Source organism: Mesoplodon mirus (assembly GCF_964341445.2).
Source record: "Mesoplodon mirus genome assembly, chromosome: 19".
NCBI classification, from domain to species: domain Eukaryota; kingdom Metazoa; phylum Chordata; class Mammalia; order Artiodactyla; family Ziphiidae; genus Mesoplodon; species Mesoplodon mirus.
The window spans coordinates 36,920,747-36,940,018 of record NC_138995.1 but is presented as its reverse complement, the minus strand read 5'-3'; the positions used below and the strand labels follow the sequence as shown (position 1 = coordinate 36,940,018).

General features: G+C 52.7%; 1 protein-coding gene across 2 annotated transcripts in view; it reads left to right on the top strand.

The window, feature by feature from the left end:
• Window positions 1-19,272, top strand: part of GPT2 (glutamic--pyruvic transaminase 2) — a 35,217-nt gene that overhangs the window by 8,547 nt on the left and 7,398 nt on the right. For both annotated transcript variants that reach the window (XM_082607425.1, XM_082607426.1), the window contains exons 4-8: window positions 1,367-1,475; window positions 5,793-5,926; window positions 8,049-8,292; window positions 12,380-12,459; window positions 15,143-15,279. In XM_082607425.1, the coding sequence (XP_082463551.1) occupies window positions 1,367-1,475; window positions 5,793-5,926; window positions 8,049-8,292; window positions 12,380-12,459; window positions 15,143-15,279 (704 nt within the window). The remainder of the gene's footprint in view (window positions 1-1,366; window positions 1,476-5,792; window positions 5,927-8,048; window positions 8,293-12,379; window positions 12,460-15,142; window positions 15,280-19,272) is intronic.

Here is a 19,272-nt window from a genome sequence, read left to right as displayed (position 1 = left end):
TGGTCCTTGTGTGGTTAAGGTTGGCAGGCTGGGGCAGGCAGCAAAGCTGAGTGCTGAATGCCCTGGTCTTCTTCTCCTGCCTGTATTTCCTGCTGCAGGGACTGGCACACAGGAGGGGCGATCCTGCCCTGCTCCCTGGGTAGAGGGTTGTTGGGGGCCCCGGGGCCTCAGCCTGCAGCCCCTCAGGGAATTCACACAGGGTATGGGAGAGAAGAACCAAGGCTGGCAACGACCTCAGGAACGTCCACTGCATGGACTCCCGTAGCAACTGCTGCAGACCTCAGGAGCATGCCAGCTGCCCATGAATGTCAGAGGCCCCAAGCTGGGCCCGTGGTGAGGAAGTGGATCAGACCAGACAGAGAGGCTCTGCCAGGGAAGTGGAGCGGGAGGAGGTCAGAGCATCCTGGTTGTCCTGGAAGCTCGTCCTGGAAGCACACAGCTTAGGAGAGGAGAGGCCCAAGGTGGCTTCCCTCTGCAGAGGTTCCCCACACGTGCCTGGGGTGCCTCCTGTTGCCTCAGCCTTTTCTGGCTGGCTGGCATACTCCCGGATCCAGCCCTGCCGCTGGTTGTGGCAGGCCCGGCCTCTCCCACTTGGTGCTGGCCTCCTCCAGCCTTCACAAGCACCGCAGGGAGGAGGGCAGGCTGGGTCACTGCCTATTGCACAAATCTTTTTGAAGAAAAGCCGGGCTCCAAGAAGCCTGCGCCCGCCCGAAGTACCCCAGCCGTGAGCCACAGCCTGCCTCAGTGCTCCTGGCACCACTCTTAAGCTTCCAGCTTAGACTTGCCTGGTGAGCAGGGGTTTGCCAGCACTTTTGCAAACATTTCCTTGCTTAATCCTCTTAATTTGTGAGGTTAGGGTGATCTTCTCTGTTACAGAGATGAAAAAGCTGACTCGGTTTTCAGTTCCGGCCAGGAAAAGGGGTGATGGGGGGTGCTCAGGCTGTAGACAGAGGTCTGCAATCCTGTCATCTGGGGTGCACCTGCCTCCTCAGCCCCAGCCCCCTGCTCTGGAACCCCTGGTTTTTGTGGGCTTGGGTATGTGAGCTGCTGTCCTTTATGGAGGAGGTGGGGCAAAGTAAGCAGCCACCTTGTGTCCCCTGGCTCCTTGGAGGGTGGTGGCCCACCCTCCGCCCAGACCCAGGTCATCATGGACCTTGCCTCTCACCATCTCCCTTCCGCTGCAGAGCGTCCACTGTCCTCCTCCCCGCCTGTCCCCTGGCCCCCACAGGCCGGGGCCCTTGTGGAGAGGCCTGTGAGGGCACTGTCCCTCAGAGTTGTCATCTCACACCGTCGCCTGCCCGGAGTCCTTTGTTCCCCTCCGGGGTGGGAGGTGCTGGGAGCCCAGCCCATGCCTCTGTTCCTCCAGGTGATGGCACTCTGTACCTACCCAAACCTGTTGGACAGCCCCAGCTTCCCAGAAGATGCTAAGAAACGAGCCCGGAGGATCCTACAGGCTTGTGGCGGGAACAGCTTGGGTGAGGCCCCGACTTGCCAGGTCCCAGCGGGCGTGAAAAGAACGTGTGTTCTCAGCGTGGGCCTGGGCCTCGGCCCGGAATGGAGGGTTACACGTTGAGTGAGTGTGTGAATGTGTGTGGTGGTTGACGTGCAGAGTAAATGACAATGTTCTTGTCCGTGCTCTGTCAGCCTCTTGTTTGCTGAGCTTATGGGGTCGATGCCATCTTTTGGTGGATTGGGGCACTTCAGGCGCAAGAGCCTGCATTTGGCTGGATTTGGGGTTTACACTGGGAGCTGGCTTTGATGCTGAGCTCACCCTCAGAGTGGAAGGGTGAGCCTGAGGCAGCCTCCGAAGCCGGAGGCCAGAGGGAGGCACATGCCCCGCTGGCCCGGCTTCTCACTTCCCTGTGGCCACGCTGTGAGGTGCCTGTGGCCCCTTTTTGGTGGCTTCCTCGCTCTGAAGGTGCCACCCATCCCCCCAACTTGTGTGTTATGTTCCCGTCACCAGACTGTGCTCCTTTGTGCTGGGAGCCCAGGCCCAGCCTCGGCGCCCAGCACCAGAGGGCTCCATGGAGGAAGGCCCTGTAGATGTGAAAATGATCTTCTCTGCCTTCCCTGCTGAGATGGATTTCCAGCCTCTGGACCTCTGGCTCTTTGTTCTCATCTCATGTTCTTTTTCCTGTTTATTTTTGCTTCATTCCTTTGCCCAGTGCCTACATAGGGAATCCAGCTTCCTTTGTCCTGAGGAAAATCGTTGTCCTTAGGGCTTTTTTAGGACTTGTGCCTGAATGTTTCAAAACATGGGATGGGGATTCTTGTGGCTTGTTCAGCAGGGGATCAGCCACAATTGGCATCTCTGTCACCTCCCTGCCTCCCCCCCCCCCACCCCCGCCTTTTTCTGCTCTCTTTATGGAGAGCCCTATGCTTACCTTCCTGGCTGTGGCCACCCTACCAGCCCTCTGTCCAAGTTTGTGTCCTTCACAGTGTCCCTCTCAGGAAGGGGCCAGCTTCCCTTTGCTTCCCTGCCCGCCAGCCTGGTTGGGGTGTGGGCCAGCATCTTGTGTGGCAAGGACTGAACCACAAGCTGGCAGAGGCCAGCCCAGAGGCCTGGCCTCCAGGCTCCTTTCCTCCTGCACCCTCTGCCCAGCCCAGAGGACACAGGCACTTCTCGAAGACCCATGGCAGTGGGCCTGAGACTCCAGGAACTGCAGCCCGGAGGTGGGGGGAGGGGGTTTGCTCTTGCATATCTGATGTCAATGTCTGGGGAACGGGGAGGGGATCTTGTTCACGCACTAAGCCTCATCGACAAGTTTTTTTCTGTGTCAGCCAGGGCTGGGAGAATGGCACTGGGAGGCCATGTCCGTGTGAGTCGGGACTGTTGGCCTTTGGGGTTTTGGGAACCTGCACTGAGTTCTGTCTGGGGAGCTCAAGAGGACAGGTGAGGTAGGTGCTCTCTGAGCCTCTTTCCTCATCCTTGAATTAGGAGATACTTTGTACCCACCTCCTGGGCTTGCAGGAAGGTTGGCATTTGTGCCCCTTGTCAGGTGTGGAGAAGCCCCGCCCTGGAGGTCACTACCTGTTCCTGCCCATCGTTGGGGGAGGGGCAGTGTCCTGGCCAAGACTGGGACAATGAGGGGTGGTACTCTGTCAACTAAGGCTTGGGCAGCCTGAGCACCTGCCCACAAAAGTAAAGGAAATGGAAAATGTCAGTATGCCCAGGGCTACCCTGGCCCACGGAGAGATTATAAAATGTGTACACAAGGTCTTAGGGCTCACCTGGATGTGTTTTTATCATGCCCTTTAAAATTATTTCTTACTGGGGCTCTGTTTATTTTTTGTTTGATGAGTAACCCAGTTCTCAGGTTGTGTCCCGGATCTTAAGTAGGATTGAGGTGAAACCTAGACACACCTGCGGGAGGTGGGAGCCGGGAGATAACGCCCTCGTCAAGCTCCTCTCTGAGCCCACGCCGTGTACCAGGCACTGCTCTAGGCCCTGAGGGACACTGGTGAACAAGGCAGGTGGAGTTTCTGTGCTCGTGAAGCTCACTGTCAGATTTGGGAGAAACAAACATTAAAAAGAATTAACACAGAAACATAATCCCCACTTTTCATGAGTTCTTAGAGAAAGAGCAGAGAGCTGTGGGGTTATAACAAGGGATTCTAATGTAGAGGGAGGGTTTAAGGAGAAACTGGCATTCAAATTCATGTGGAAGATGACTAAAGGAGTCTGCTAATGCACACCAGACAGAGGAAATGGTGTGTGCAAAGGCCTTGAGGTTTAACAACTGAGTGTGATCAAGTGAAAGGGTCTGGGTGCGATGGCACTGGGGGTTTGGCAGATGGTGCCAGTTTGTGGGCAGTTGGAGGCAGGTTGCCATGGGTCCCAGGCCAGAGTCCTACACAGGGGTAGGTGCTCCACAGAGATGAACAGAAGAAATTGGTGATGGTCCCTGCCCTCAAGTCAACATGAGGAGGCAGGGGCTCATCTGTATAAAATAAGATAACTGGAGAAATCACAGACTGGGAGAAAGGCTGGGGTGGCCCTATCTCAGGCTTCCTAGAGAGAGACTAGGTCTGAGCTGTGAAGGATCACTGTGGTTCAGAGCATAACAGAAGGTGGAAGTCTGTGGCTGGCAGGAGCAGGGAGCTTGCCCGTGGGGGAAGGTCTGGGAATTCAGGGAAGCAGGTGAACTAAAGGCAGGAAGAAGAGGAGCGGACCTTAGCTGGTGTGGAAATGGCCAGGCCCCATGGAGTGGAGGGGAGGGCACCGAGAGAAGGCAGAGGGAAATAGGGAGCACAGGAAACTTTCTGAGCATGGGAGCTCAAGAAATATCAAATAAGACATCCAGTAGAAGAAGGATTCTCTAACACCGGCACCTGTACCTCCCCACTTCTTTATTTACAAAATATTTCAGATGCACTCGATACCCCAAATAATGTGACAAGACTCTGTACTCACCACCCAGGTTTGGTACGTGTTAATGTTTGCCACTTGATCCTTAGAGAAGTGGTCCAGCCTCCTTCCCCCCTCCCCCTCGCCCACTTACAACTGGTCAGAGGGGAAAGGCCAGCCCAGTGCTGCACAGACCCTGAAACCGAGCGCCTCCTGGGTGCTGGGCCTTGGATGCTGTGCACTGAGACCCAGAGAAGAGCCGGCCACTTTCCAGAGCTCCATCCTGCCTCCTGGTGGTGCTGTTGCAGTAGTCTTAGAAGGAATGAGCTGGTTTTCTTTAAATGTGGTATAAAATTCAAGTGGTATAAAAAGATATAGAGTGAAAGAACTGCCTCCCATCTCTGACCCCAAGCCTCCTGGTTCACTTCCCCAGAGAATTCACCTCACCAGTTTGAGTCTCCTTCCAGAGAGATTTTGTGCATGTGCAGATACCTTCTTCTACTGGAAGAAAGAAATTTTCAGTTTCTTTTTAAAAACATAAGTAGTGGCTTGACATTTTGAAAACGTTTTTATGCAAACAGTAAAAAGCACAAATATTAATGTACAGCACCTATGTGTAACCCCTGCCCAGATCACGACATTGACCATTCCCAGCATCACAAAAGGCTCCTTTGTGCCTTTTGCAGTCAATACCCACAAGCCCAAAGTGGTCGCCACTGTTTTTGAACTTCATGTAAATGGTGGTTTGGATTTTGATCCTAATTGGCAGCCAGAGCATGCTGTTGGCATGGGGTGGGGGTAGGTGGGTCATGCCTCACAGCCCCAGGGGACCTGTGGTTAGTGCTGATCAGGGTTCTGGATTCCTGGGCTGGCAGGTGGTGCCATTTTGGGGTGACCATTCTCTCAAGTTTTGTGGAACCACGTGTAGGCAACTGATGAAAGCATAGCAGTCTCAGCTATAATGGTACATACTGTCATAGAATGTGTAAATCCCAGTAGGGTGGGTAAAGCAGGTATGGGCACCATTTAACTGGTTAGAAGCCAGGGCCTGGAATAATGCTTGATGTGTAAGTAGGTTCTCAGCAAATACTGGGTGGATGAATGGATGAGTGGGTGGGTGGATAGATGAACAGAAGGGCAGTTGGGTGGGCAGGTGAATGGATGGATGGATGAATGGATGGATGGATAGCAGATGGGCAGATGGTTGGGTGAGTGGGCAGATACGTGGGTAGATGGACGGATGACAGGATGGGTGGATGAAGCCCAGCTAGGTAGTTAAGCAGCTTGCCACAGTTCCAGAGCCTAGAGTGGTGAGAATAGGGCCACACTGAGACCTCCCTGACCTCCCCCTCCTTCACACTCCCAGTTAATTATATGGATATCACAGACGCTGTGGAGCCAGACATCCTGCCTCTAGTCACTGTCTTGCTTGCTGTCTTAACAGGATCTTACAGCGCTAGCCAGGGCGTCAACTGCATCCGTGAAGATGTGGCTGCCTATATCACCAGGAGAGATGGTGGTGTACCTGCAGACCCGGATAACATTTACCTGACCACTGGAGCCAGTGACGGCATTTCCGTACGTGTGAGGGTAGCTTGTTGTTGTCCACCACGTGAAGAACAGCCTTGCATGTTAGGGCCGAGTGTGTGAGCCTGTTAGCAGGGGGACAGCCTGGGAGGAGAGGTTGGCCTCCCTCTGGTCGCTGCTGTCTGCCCCACCCTGGTAGCCTGCTGTCCTTACCTTGTTCAGTCTTCATGAACCTGGGTACCCCTGCAGCCTCAGTTTCCCTCCAGAGTGGCACCAGCAGGTCCAGCTGGGAGGAGTCAGGGGTCACTCGAGGGTGCCCGTCTTCCTGGCGACATCAGCCTTTCTCTCACTCAGCACATATGGTGTATCTGCTCTGCGAGGCACTGTGCCAGGTGCTGGGGAGACAAGCACGTTTGGCCTCTGCTTACACATCAGTGCTGGATAAGACTGGCATTAATAGCACATAAATACATGTCAAATCTTAAGCTTTCAGTTTCTCTTCTGGAAGAGGACAAAGTGTTACAGGAGGGAGCAGCAGGGACTCTGACCTGGGGGTGCTGGGGAGGGCAGGAAGGTTTCTCCAAGGAAGGCTGAACAGATAGAGATCTGGAAGCTGCGTACCTGTGAACTCAGGAAGGCAGGGGAGAAAGGTTCCGAGCAGAAGGTCAGCATATGCAGAGGCCTTGAGCTGGAAGGAGGCTGTGTGTCTGGAAACAGAGTGTCAGGGGGACGAGCACACATGGTGAGGGCCAGTTACCAGCAGTGGGCTGGGAGGCAGGTGGGGCCTTCTTGTCCTAAGAGCCTGGGAGCCACTGAAGGATTTGAAGTAGGCGGAGGGACATAATTAGATTTAGGTTCTTAAGCTTTAAGTGTGGCAGGAGGGGGCATAATAGATGTAAGGGCGTGTTGAGGAGGCAAGAGCAGAGGTGGCTTGGGCTGGGGATCAGCCGTGGAAGAGGTGACGAGGGGCTGGTATCAAGTGTTCCATAGCAGAAGGGGCTGAACCCAGGGCCTGAGGAGCCTGCACCCTCCCTTCCCGTCCAGCACCCTGCCCCCGTGCCCAGTCAGTGCTGGGTGCCATCCACTCACTTTGTTCTCCCTGCTCAGGGAGCCTGTCCTGTCTGACCCTTCCTTTAATGGAGTTCTTTGTCTGTGTCTCTTGACTTCCAAGGCTCCTGTTTTTGTTGTTTGTTAAATGCTTTAGTCCTTTTCTAAAGCCTTTCAAATGCATTAAACTCCTCCTGGAGCCCGGGAGGAAACTGAGGCCCAGAGACCTTAGGTGGTCTGCCTGCTCTAAGTCAGCCTCTTGTGGCATTTGAGATTCTAGTGCTGGACTCAGGCTCCCAACCATGGCATCTTCCACTGTGTTCTGCCAAAGCCCGTCTCTATTCTCAGAGAAGCCCAGGTATAGGTAGAGGTTCCAGAGGAGGGTGGGGGGAGGGGTCCTCAAGATTTAGTGAAAGAATCAAGTCATTGCAGTTTTTAATCCAGTGGCATTCCTGCAGCAAGGAGCTGAACCTGAGAAAGGAACTAAGTCTGTGTGTAAGGTGGGGACTCGCCCAGAAGGGTTTGGGCTTATTAATCCAGTGAATTATTGCCACCTCCACCAGTGCCCCACAGGACTCCCCAGGCCTGGTTTCTCAGGAACCCTATGAACCTAGGGCGCACTCAGCTTTGGAAACAGCCGGGTTGAAGCGCCACCTAGTGGCCATAACTGGGTATTTTATCCCATTTCAACAATCCCTTGTTCAGGGGTCTCTCCAGCCTTGGGCACTGATAGCTACCGACCAGACAGATTCCTGGGCTCCACCCCAGACATACAGAATGAGTTTCAGGGGTGAGGTCAGAATAATTCTGAGGGCCAGTTTGTGGGCTACTGCTTTAAAAGACCTTTTTAAAAAATACTAACAAGTATTGCGTGTTAAACTACATACCATGCACTGTACTGAGAACTTTAAAACATTTTGCTTATTTCTCACAGCAGACCTCATTTTACAGATGAGGAAAGTGAGACTCAGGGAAGTTCAGCCACTCCCGTGGGACTGCACTGGAGGCAGGCAGTGGGGTGGCTGGTGAAAGGCGGGGTTGGGGCCTTCCAGCTTGCCTGCTGCTGGTCAGCCCCCGCGGGTGGGAAGTGGCAGTGGCCTTGCAAGATGTGACTTCTTGGTTGCAGACAATCCTGAAGATCCTGGTCTCCGGGGGTGGCAAGTCACGGACGGGTGTGATGATACCCATCCCGCAGTACCCCCTCTACTCGGCGGTCATCTCTGAACTCGATGCCATCCAGGTGAACTATTACCTGGATGAGGACAACTGCTGGGCCCTGAACGTGAATGAGCTCCGGCGGGCCGTGCGGGAAGCCAAAGAGCACTGTGACCCCAAGGTGCTGTGCATCATCAACCCCGGGAACCCCACAGGTCTGTGCTTTACTCCCTTGCCAGTTTCTTGGGGAGCAGGGGCAGGGTGGCTGGAGTACTGGATGTCTGGACACCAAAGATCTAAGAAATAATGAAGTCCTCTTTGCTCCCAGGTTCCCAATCCAACTTCAGATTTGCTAACATAAAGCCATAAAATTTGCCGCAGGCCACCTTAGGAGGTGAGCAAATGCAGGCATTTTCCTGGGCAGGGCTGTATTAAGACCAGTTTTTCTCCTGTTCTTGCATTTGCAAAGAATCTTCTTTTTGAGTTCACCCACAACCATCACCATTAATCATAGGCCTCATTTTACCCTCACTCCTACTTGTTTTTCTGAACCAGTTTTCAGATTGCTGGTGTGTGCGTTGTTTTTCTTTGACACAGCGTTACTGGGTACTTTGAGGCCTGAAAAGGAAATGCCATATTAAAAACAAAAGCGAACAAACCAAAAAAACCTGATTCCAGAAGTTGAAAATCACTCCTAATTTTGTGTATTTTTCTTTTAAAAAAAACGCACAGTTCTGCCTGTTTTGATCTTTCCAGGCTGCTGGCTTCATGTGCCCCCGATGCTATTCGGATGCTGAGAACAAGGGCTCCTCTCTCCTCCTTTGTTGAGATAAACTGGGTCAGGGCCAAAGCGTGGTGGAGTTGATTGTGGAATCTGCTTCTTGGGAACATCAAATGATGCTTCAGTCAGCTGAAAGCGCCACTTGAATTCCTGAGCGCAGAAAATGGGTGCAGCTGCCCTCCACCCTGGTTTATTTACACCAGCTTCTTGGGGGAAGGGATGAAGGGTCTAACCATGGTTCAGTAGGAAAATGACAGAGCTGGGTTCTCAATCCTGTTGCACATTAGAATCACAAAGGGAGCTTTTAAAAATGTCAAAGGCCAGGCTGCACCTCAGAATCTCTGGAGATGGGGCCCAGGCATCAATATTCTATGCAGCTGAGGATGAGAAACACTGCCCTAGGATGATTGTTCTAAAACTTGAGCTTGTTAAGAAAAAAACAGACTGCTGGACCCCACTTCTAGGTATTCTGATGTAATTAGACTGGAGTGGGGCTTGACAATTTGCATTTCTAACAAGCCCCCAGGTGATGCTGATGCTACTGGTCCCAAACTTGGAGTAGTAGGCCCTACATCTTAGGAAATAGTCTGTATACCTAGTTTATATCATAGGGTTGGTGACTTCTTGGCCAGGTGCTTACATAAATCTTCACCTGGCTGTCTTGGGAGAAATAACTGCACTAGAGACTTTCCTGTTTGGGGTCAAAGGTTGGGGGAGTCATGTGAGTATATGTTAATATAAGCAGTTTTGGGGGGTTTTTTTGGCCATGCTGCACAGCTTGTGGGATCTTAGCTCTCCGACCAGGGATTGAACCCGGGCCCTGAGAGTGAAATCACTGAGTCCTAACCATTAGACCTCCAGGGAATTCCCTCTCTGGGGTCTTAATGGGTGAAAATCAGCTATTGGAAGATGGGGGATGGAAAATAGAAACCTACCTATGATAACCATGTATCTTGCCTGAACCACACACTGTGACCACTTTGGCTAAAAGGTATCAAAATGGACTGGGATATAAGTAACTAACAGGGCTCTTTGGGATTCAAGACAGAAACTCATCTTAAGACTTGAAGGGAGTGGATCTGTGAAGTCCAGGGTAAAGCAGCACACTTGAATCAGCGTCATTGTCATAGGAACCCCAGGCCATTTCCCAGCTCTTCTCTGGGCAGGGTTGGAATCCTTCTTAGGAAGCATCTGTCCTGGGAGTGGCCTTCAGCAGTTCCAGTCATTGCCCAGCACCTAAGCGTCCTCCACAGAGAGCCTTGCCCATAGTTTCAGCCAAAGCCGCAGGCCAGACTCTCATTGGCCCACGTTGGCCAACCTGCCCGTGCCTGACCTAGTTAAATCACTGAGGCTGATTGGCTGGGTCTGTATCCCATGTCCCTTGCTGGAGTTTAAAGAGAGGGAGTTCCCCCTAGAACAGCTGAGAAAAGGGCAGGATGCAGGGCTGGTGCAAGCAACAGGTATCCCCATTAGTTTGTGGGAAATTCCTTTGGCCTGGCCTCTGGCAAGGGGCACGTAGACCCCTCCCCAGCTTTGAGGCCTACAGCAGAGCCACCTCTTTTGTGCAGTGGGCTCGTGTCTCCCCCTGCTGGGCACAGCTGTGCCCTGCCCCTCTAGAGCCTATGTGACTCCTCCTGTACCACCATGTGTGTTTGTCCATCCATTGGCTCAGCAGGCATGCTCTGAGTGACTCCTTCGTCCCAGGCGAAGACTGGAGAGAAGTAAGCTCTGTCCTCGTCCTACAGTTTGCATCGCTCATATCATGGGGATTATTTGCGCACAGCAGGTCTCCTTTCCTCTCCTGAGCTGCAGACTTCCAGAGGCCTGGCCCTTGCTCAGTTCTCTTAGCACTCCCCCTGGCATTATGTACACATGGTTTGATGCTCCTGGTGCTTAAACCTTTGGTTGCATTCTAACAGGATACACTTTGTGGGATGGCAGCCCTGGGAGAGAAGACCAGCAGTGTTTGTAGGCAGGCTCAGCCCCCTGGATAGGCAGCTCCCGTCTGTCTGTGGGAACAGCAGCTGGTTCCTTGTAGCATCCAGAGCTCCTACCCTTCCTAATTCCCAGAGCCATGAGCTTGCTTCATAGGAAGCCCAGTTGACCCTTTCTTGGCAGGAGACAGGTTGGTCCCTTAGTAAAGGAATTGGTTCATTGCTTAAACAGTTTAAGTCTGAAATCCTGGCTGAATCATACCATGCTCCTATAAGATACATCTATATATATTTTTTTAAGACTTATTCTTGTTATTCTTTTTTTTTTTTTTTTTTTTTTGCGGTATGCGGGCCTCTCCCGTGTGCTCCGGATGCGCAGGCTCAGCGGCCATGGCTCACGGGCCCAGCCGCTCCGGGGCATGTGGGATCTTCCCAGACCGGGGCACGAACCCGTGTCCCCTGCATCGGCAGGCGGACTCTCAACCACTGCGCCACCAGGGAAGCCCCATTCTTGTTATTCTTACATGGACAAGAATATAGTTATTTTTAACAAGAAGGTAACATCCTCTACATACTGGTTTGCATCAAGATATAGATGCATATATAAATAACACATGTGCACATACACAAATATATACATATATGTAACATCCATAGATGCACATTTATGTATAGTAAAGAAACAGCCTTTTGTGAGAAGTCAGCATGCCTGACTAGTGCTTTCCCAGAGGCTATGTGAGCACGTCAGACAACCCAGTGCCACACTTACAATGGGCCTCAGGAAATACTGGGAAAAGGTTCATTTCTACCTTGTTGCATTTGTTCCTTTCCCCACCTAAACCCACAGTATTTCCTGTGAACTGATGGGTGAATATTTTGCTGCTGGCTGGCACTCATTTCTCTAAGATGGATGAAATGTTGAGTCAAGCCCTGAAGGGAGACCCTGGCAGGGACACTGCGGGTACCCGGAAGCATCCTCAGAGGGCGCAGCTCCCGTGTAGCTGCTGATGGGAGAAGCCAGAGCTGGCAGGCAGGCTCATCTCATTTAGAGCTTATTCCACAGTATTTACTGGGGCCCTGCTGAGTGCTGGCTTTGAGAGTCAGCACTGAGCCCACAGATCTTGTCCCGGCCTCACAGAGCTTGTGTGGGGAGAAGGTGTAGCCAGTGCAGTTCTCCTGGTGTTGCCGCTGTGGGGTGAGGAGGAGCGTGAGGCTGAATGATTAAACTCCTTCAGTTTAACTTTCCTGCTCTTGATGATACTGTCATGCCTTCTTGCCCTCCAGCACAGATTAATACAAATATACCCCCCTCCACACACACACACCTCCAATAAGAATAACAAGAAGGTTGGGTGTGAAACACTGCTTCCTCCACATACCCAGCTTAAGTGAGTCAGAGGGACGGGGCTGACCGTCGGGGCTCCCTGGAGGTTGACTGAACCCCCCGAGTCACAGCAGCTAGGGAGGGTGGTCCCACAGGGTCCCGGGGAACACAGATACCTGAGTGATTCTGGTTGGGGTTCTTACCTGGGGACAATTTAAACAGCATTACAACCTACCTTCTGCTTTTGTTTGGGGACTTTTTAGGTCAGGTGCAGAGCAGAAAGTGCATAGAAGACGTGATTCACTTTGCCTGGGAGGAGAAGCTCTTTCTCCTGGCTGATGAGGTAAGAGCAGCCTTGGCTCTCAGAGGTGAGGGTGTGCTTTCTTTTCTGGGAGAGGGAGCCAGGCCTGGTTGTTCTATAGCCAGAGAGGACTTTCTAGGTGTTGGAAGAGAGATTCTAACAAGGTTGAGGATGTTCAGTGTTACACCCTGTGAGACTGTGACCAAAAATCATCCCAACATTGGTTTGGAATGTTGGTTATAAGTTTCAGAAATCTAACCCAAACTACTTTAGACTTGAAAAGTAAAAAGGTGGTAGGGTCTCAGGAGTGGGGCTGGATCCAGGGACTCAAACCATATCTTCCACCTCCTCTCATTCCATCCTGCTGCCTTGGCCTCACACACGGGCCTGCTATCTTCCCAGTCTAGAAAGAGAGCATTCCTTCCTGGTGGTTCCAGCAAAAGTCTCAGAATTAAGCCTCACTGGTGCAGCTTGGGTCAAACACCCATTGCTGAGCCAATTACTGTGGCTCTGTGGTTGCAATATGCAAACTGACCAGGCCTGGGCACGGGGCAGTGTCTCTGCCCTGTGCCCCCAAACCTGCAGAAAGAGAGTGGGTGGGGGGTGTTCCCTGAGGCAAATTGAGGGCCTCTTTCTCAAGCAGGGAGAGTGGGTGCTAGGTGGGCCTAATGCTGTGTCCTGTGAGGAGGAGAGTCTTAATTAACCCCCCACAGCTGCTGCTTCTTGAACCCCAGTTCTGGAGACAAGGCATGCCCATTCTTTTCCTGCAAGGAAAGAAATGAAAGACCCATCATATCCTGTTTTCATTTCTTCATTGCTGCATGATTTCTAGTTAGTTGTAGCTTCTAACACACAAGGTTCATTTCTTTGCTTCTCAGCACCCCCACCGCCCCGCCCCACACACAGAGCTTACCCACCAAATTGTTGCCGTGATTAATAGCAGATGGACCTAAAATCTTCATTTCTATAGGAGAGAATGGACAGCAGAGTGACCTGGTTTACAAACCTCTTCCCTTGGGGTCTGGGAAGGGAGGGTTGGGGGAGGAGGAGGGGGAGGAGGAAGCTCTGCCTGGCTTGTTGAAGGTGCAGCTGGCCTGACCCTCCTGCTGACCCACAGCGCTCCAGAGAGCCTCAGTTTCCCTGATGTCCAAACTGGGTATGGGAAGCTCATCTCCAAGGGCAGATGGGACGCTTGCCTGCGGCGCGCTAGACTGTGCGGGGACAGGGAGGCGCTGCTCACTCCAGTGTGCAGGCTGCTCTGTCCAGTGTGGGGGCGGCTCGGTCCAGTGTGGGGACGGCTCGGTCCAGTGTGGGGGCGGCTCGGTCCAGTGTGGGGACGGCTCGGTCCAGTGTGGGTGCTGCTCGCTCCAGGGTGGCCACTGTTTAGTCCAGTGTGGGGGCTGCTCGGTCCAGTGTGGGCGCTGCTCAGCCCATTGTGGGTGCTGCTTGGTCCAGTGTGGGCGCTGCTCGGTCTAGTGTGGGTGCTGCTCAGTCCAGTGTGGGTGCTGCTCGGTCCAGTGTGGGGGCTGCTCGGTCCAGTGTCGGTGCTGCTAGGTCCAGTGTGGGGGCTGCTCGGTCCAGTGTGGGCACTGCTCGGTCCAGTGTGGGGGCTGCTCGGTCCAGTGTGGGGGCTGCTCAGTCCAGTGTGGGTGCTGCTCTGTCCAGTGTGGGGGCTGCTCGGTCCAGTGTGGGCGCTGCTCGGTCCAGTGTGGGCGCTGCTCGGTCCAGTGTGGGGGCTGCTCGGTCCAGTGTGGGTGCTGCTAGGTCCAGTGTGGGGGCTGCTCTGTCCAGTGTGGGCGCTGCTCGGTCCAGTGTGGGGGCTGCTCGGTCCAGTGTGGGCGCTGCTCGGTCCAGTGTGGGGGCTGCTCGGTCCAGTGTGGGGGCTGCTCGGTCCAGTGTGGGGGCTGCTCGGTCCGGTGTGGGGGCTGCTCTGTCCAGTGTGGGCGCTGCTCGGTCCGGTGTGGGGGCTGCTCGGTCCGGTGTGGGGGCTGCTCGGTCCGGTGTGGGCGCTGCTCTGTCCAGTGTGGGTGCTGCTGGGTCCAGTGTGGGTGCTGCTCTGTCCAGTGTGGGGGCTGCTCGGTCCAGTGTGGGGGCTGCTCGGTCCAGTGTGGGGGCTGCTCTGTCCAGTGTGGGCGCTGCTCGGTCCAGTGTGGGGGCTGCTCGGTCCAGTGTGGGCGCTGCTCGGTCCAGTGTGGGGGCTGCTCGGTCCAGTGTGGGCGCTGCTCGGTCCAGTGTGGGGGCTGCTCGGTCCAGTGTGGGCGCTGACAGCAGTGGTGGACAGAGAGCTGGGTGAGTGCCGTGAAGTGCGGAGGGTACACAGTTAGCACTTCAGGTGTAGAAGTCAGGACAGGTACATGAACTGCTTTCACCACTCATCTTATTCACAGAAGTGAGCATCACACTTTGGGAAGAAACCTGCTTGGGCAGGTGGGGTACTTGATGTCGTCACTGGCACATGAGGCAGAAAGGAGTTCTGGAGACTGGGTGAGGCTAATGTTGGAGAATCCAGTGGGCATCCATCCCGAGGCCTTCCCTCCTTGCTTGTTCTGTAAGGTTCCCTCAGGCACGTCTGGCTTGGCAGTGGTGTCCGAGGCTGGGCTTCATGGCAGGCTGCCTGGCTGCAGTTTGGCCTGGAGCACCTGTGCCCTCCCTCAGACGCTGCCTGTTTGGCTCAGGCTTCTGGGGGGACTTGCGATGACTGTCTCCATCCCGTCCCCTCCTGCAGGTGTACCAGGACAACGTGTACTCTCCAGACTGCAGATTTCACTCCTTTAAGAAGGTGCTTTCCGAGATGGGGCCCGAGTACTCCAGCAACGTGGAGCTCGCCTCCTTCCACTCCACCTCCAAGGGCTACATGGGCGAGTATGTGGGCCCCCACCTCCCTCCCGCTGCCCCTGGGCCTGCTTGGTCCCTGTGCTTCTCTGCCCTACCCCACCTCAGTCTGCTGGACAGAGACAGCTGCCCTTATCCACCGTCTCTGCTGATCTAAGAAGCAGGAGGAGACAGACCACACCTCCCCAAAGGGAGCACGGTGGTGTGAGGACAGACCTTGTGCAAGGGCTCGTGTAAAATAAGGCTGTGATGAAAATGAAAACAGACCTCACAGCAGCTTCCAGCGCTAGTGTTTTCTGCCAGCCATGTCGCTGTTGCTCTGACATTGACTGAACTCTGAGGGCCAGGGAAGGCAGGTTGAGTGGACAAATGCTGTCAGGCCAGTAGGCCAAGCTCTGTGTGCAGGAGCTCTGTATGCACCCTGCCTTAGCACTGTGTGACCTCTGGGGCCAGAGTCAGCTTCAATCCTGTATTCATTCATTCAGCTAATATTTATTGAGCACCTGCTATGAGTCCAGAACTGATCTCGGCACTGAGGTTACAGCAGTGAGCAAACCACAGCCATACCTGCCCTCACAGAGTTATGCTTTAGTGAGGAGAGAGAGGCAATAGACAAACGAATATCACACGTCAAGTGGGCAGAAAGAATTAGAGAAAAGATGGGAATGCCGAGAGGTGGGGTCTGGTCACTGAGGAGTTGGCTTTTGAGTTAAGACTCAAGGGAGGGGGTGTGGGGAGCTACACAGATGTCTGAGGAAAGAGCATTCCAGACAAAGGGAACAGCACGTGCAAAGGCCCTGAGGAGGAAGGAGCAGCTGTTTGAGGAGTGGCAAGGAGACTAGAAAGGAGTGAGAGAGAAAGTGGCAGAAGTTGCGACCAAAAAAAGTCATAGGAGGCCAGATCACCTGGGCTACTTAGGTTATTTTTTACTTTTACTCAGAGTGAGATGGGAACCCTTGGAGGAGGGTTTACACAGAGGTGTGACTTCTCCTGACTTATGTTTTACCAGATTCTCTGGTTGCTGTGTGATAAGGGTAGGGATAGAAGTGGGCATTCGAAGCAGAAGGCTGTTATGGTCCAGGGGAGACATCGTGGGCCAGGGTGGAGGTGGGGAGAAGATGTTTGATCTTGGATACGTTTGAAGGTGGAGTTGACAGGTGTTGCTTGATGGAAAAGGTGGGTGTGAGAGAGAGAAGTCTAGGATGATTCCCAAGTTTTTTGTTCAACCAGCAGGAAGGATAGAGTTGCCATCAATAGATGAGGATTGCTGTGTGTGAAGCAGGTTTTGGGGTAAAATTAGAAGTTGGTTTTGGATGTGTAGAATTTGCAGATGCCTATTGGATGTCCAGATGGAGATGGATGTGTGAGTCTGCAGCTCAGGACTGATATCCAGCTGGAGATTAAAGTTTGTGAGATGTCAATGTATGAGTTGTTAGACAGATCTCTGAGCCTGGATGTCTCACCAGGGGTGAGTATCAATAGAGAAGAGGTCCAAGGACTGGGCCCAGGCCCTCCCTGCTCAGCAGTTAGGGGAGGAGAGGAGGAACCTACAAACTAGACTGAGATGGAAAGGCCAGTGCATTTACAGCTAAGGACATTGATTCCCCAGCGTTGTGGGAGTTCTGCTTTATGCCAGGTGTCAGGAGGGGGTCTGGAGGCCAGTGTAACTGTGAAGCTTCAAGAAATATTTTGGCCAGGTCAAGGGAGCTGTCCCCTTGGGATGGTCACCCAACTGTTCTTGGCTCTATTTGATGTGGGCAGGGGTTGATTTCTGCTGGTCTTTCTGGTCTACCCCAGGAGTGATGCTGCCTTCTTGCTAGACTTTCATGTGTTGTGTCGCTCTTTTCCTAAACAAATATGTTCTCCATTAACTCATTTTTCAAACTCAAGTGTGTTTGTCACATTCCTACCCATCTTTCCATCTGCGTTACTGATGACTGTTTTAATGGTAATACCTTGGATGTTGGTAACCTGAGGTGGTATCCTGTTGCCCTCAGATCCTGATTACCTAGGATCAGACTGATTTGCCCAGTTTGATATTCTGCTCATCAGCAGAGGATAAAGCAGAAAGTTTCTTCTTTCAACTTTGTTACAGGAAACATTTCCGAGATGCCAGAATTTATCTTCCCACTTTGGAAAAGCAAGTTGAGGGGTCACATGGGGATCTGTCTCTGCCAGTTCATTCTGCAGCCTGATCCCAAAAGTGTTTTATCGAGTGTCTCCTCGTATCAGGTGCTCTGAGGTTGTGTGGGTGTGGTACACATGCAGAGGAAGGCAGGAGCTGGTGCCTGCGTTTCTGTGCTTATTAGTCTGAATGTTATCAATCACAGTCCAGAAAGTGTGGCTGATGGAGCTGATTTCATTCTAAAAGGTTTTTGGGTTTGTTTTTGTTTGTATGATCTCAGCTTATTTTCATGAGATTTGACTGTATATCAGTCAGGATCCTTTTGGAAATACGTAACAGAAACTCAACTTGAACTGGCCTACATCAAAGAGGCTTTTTAAAAAATCCATATCAGGGCACTTCCCTGGTGATCCAGTGGTAAAGAATCTGCCTTACAGGGACTTCCCTGGTGGCACAGTGGTTAAGAATCCACATGCCAGTGCAGGGGACGCGGGTTCGATTCCCTGGTCGGGGAAGATCCCACATGCCGCGGAGCAACTAAGCCCGTGCGCCACGACTGCTGAGCCTGTGCTCTAGAGCCCTCGAGCCACAATACTGAAGCCCGCACACCTAGAGCCCGTGCTCCACAACAAGAGAAGCCACCACAATGAGAAGCCCGCGCACCGCAGTGAAGAGTAGCGCCCCCTCACCGCAACTAAAGAAAGCCCGTGTGCAGCAATGAAGACCCAACACAGCCAAAAATAAAATTAAAAAAATAAAGTAAAATAAAGAATCCGCCTTACAATGCAGGGGACGTGGGTTTGATTCCTAGCCAGGGAACTAAGATCCCACAAGCCATGGGGCAACTAAGCCCACGCGCCACAACTACTGAGTTTGTGCGCCTCAACTAGAGCCCACGTACCACAAACTACAGAGCCCACGCACCACAACTAGAGAGAAAACCCACACGCCACAACTAGAGAGAAGCCCACGCGCCGCAACCAAAGATCCCACACGCCTCAACGAATATCCCACGTGCCGCAACTAAGACCTGATGGAGTCAAAAATAAAGTAAAATAAATAAATAAATAAATAATCTTAAAAAAAATTTTTTTAATCTGTATCAGTAAAAAGTCAAGGAGTGGACTTCCCTGGTGGTGCAGTGGTTAAGAATCCGCCTGCCAATGTAGGTGACACGGGTTTGAGCCCTGGTCTGGGAAGATCCCGCATGCTGCAGAGCAACTAAGCCCACGCGCCACAACTACTGGAGCCCGCGCTCTAGAGCCCACATGCCACAACTACCGAAGCCCACGCGCCTAGAGCCCGTGCTCCACAACAAGAGAAGCCGCCGCAATGAGAAGCTCGCGCACCACAACGAAGAGTAGCCCCTGCTCACCGCAGCTAGAGAAAGCCCGCACACAGCAACAAACACCCAACGCAGCCCAAAAAAATAAAAAATAAATAAAATTTTAAAAGTCAAGGAGTAAAGTTGAATCAGGAGGCTTAAAAGTGTCACCAGATCTCTGTTTCTGCTTTCTGGCCTTGTTTTGTTTTCTTTCTCAGCTCTGCTTTCCTTTTTTTTTTTTTTTTTTTTTTGGCCGCACTGCGTGGCTTGTGGGGCCTTAGTTCCCCTACCAGGAATTGAACCCTGGCCCTCGGCGGTGAAAGTGCCAAGTCCTAACCACTGGACTGCCAGGGAATTCCCTGCTTTGCTCTCCTTTGGGTTGGCTTTGTTTTCAGGCATCAGAAAGTTCTAGCCAAGTCCTCAGGCTACTGCTCACATGCCCACCCCTCAAACCTGTGCAGGGGGTGCCCAGCCTGAATCACATGCCCCTTTGGAGCAGGGCTAGCGTATAAGTTAAGAGTCAGGCTAAGCTGCTCTAACCAAAAGGGCCCAAAATACAGTGGCTCAAACAAGA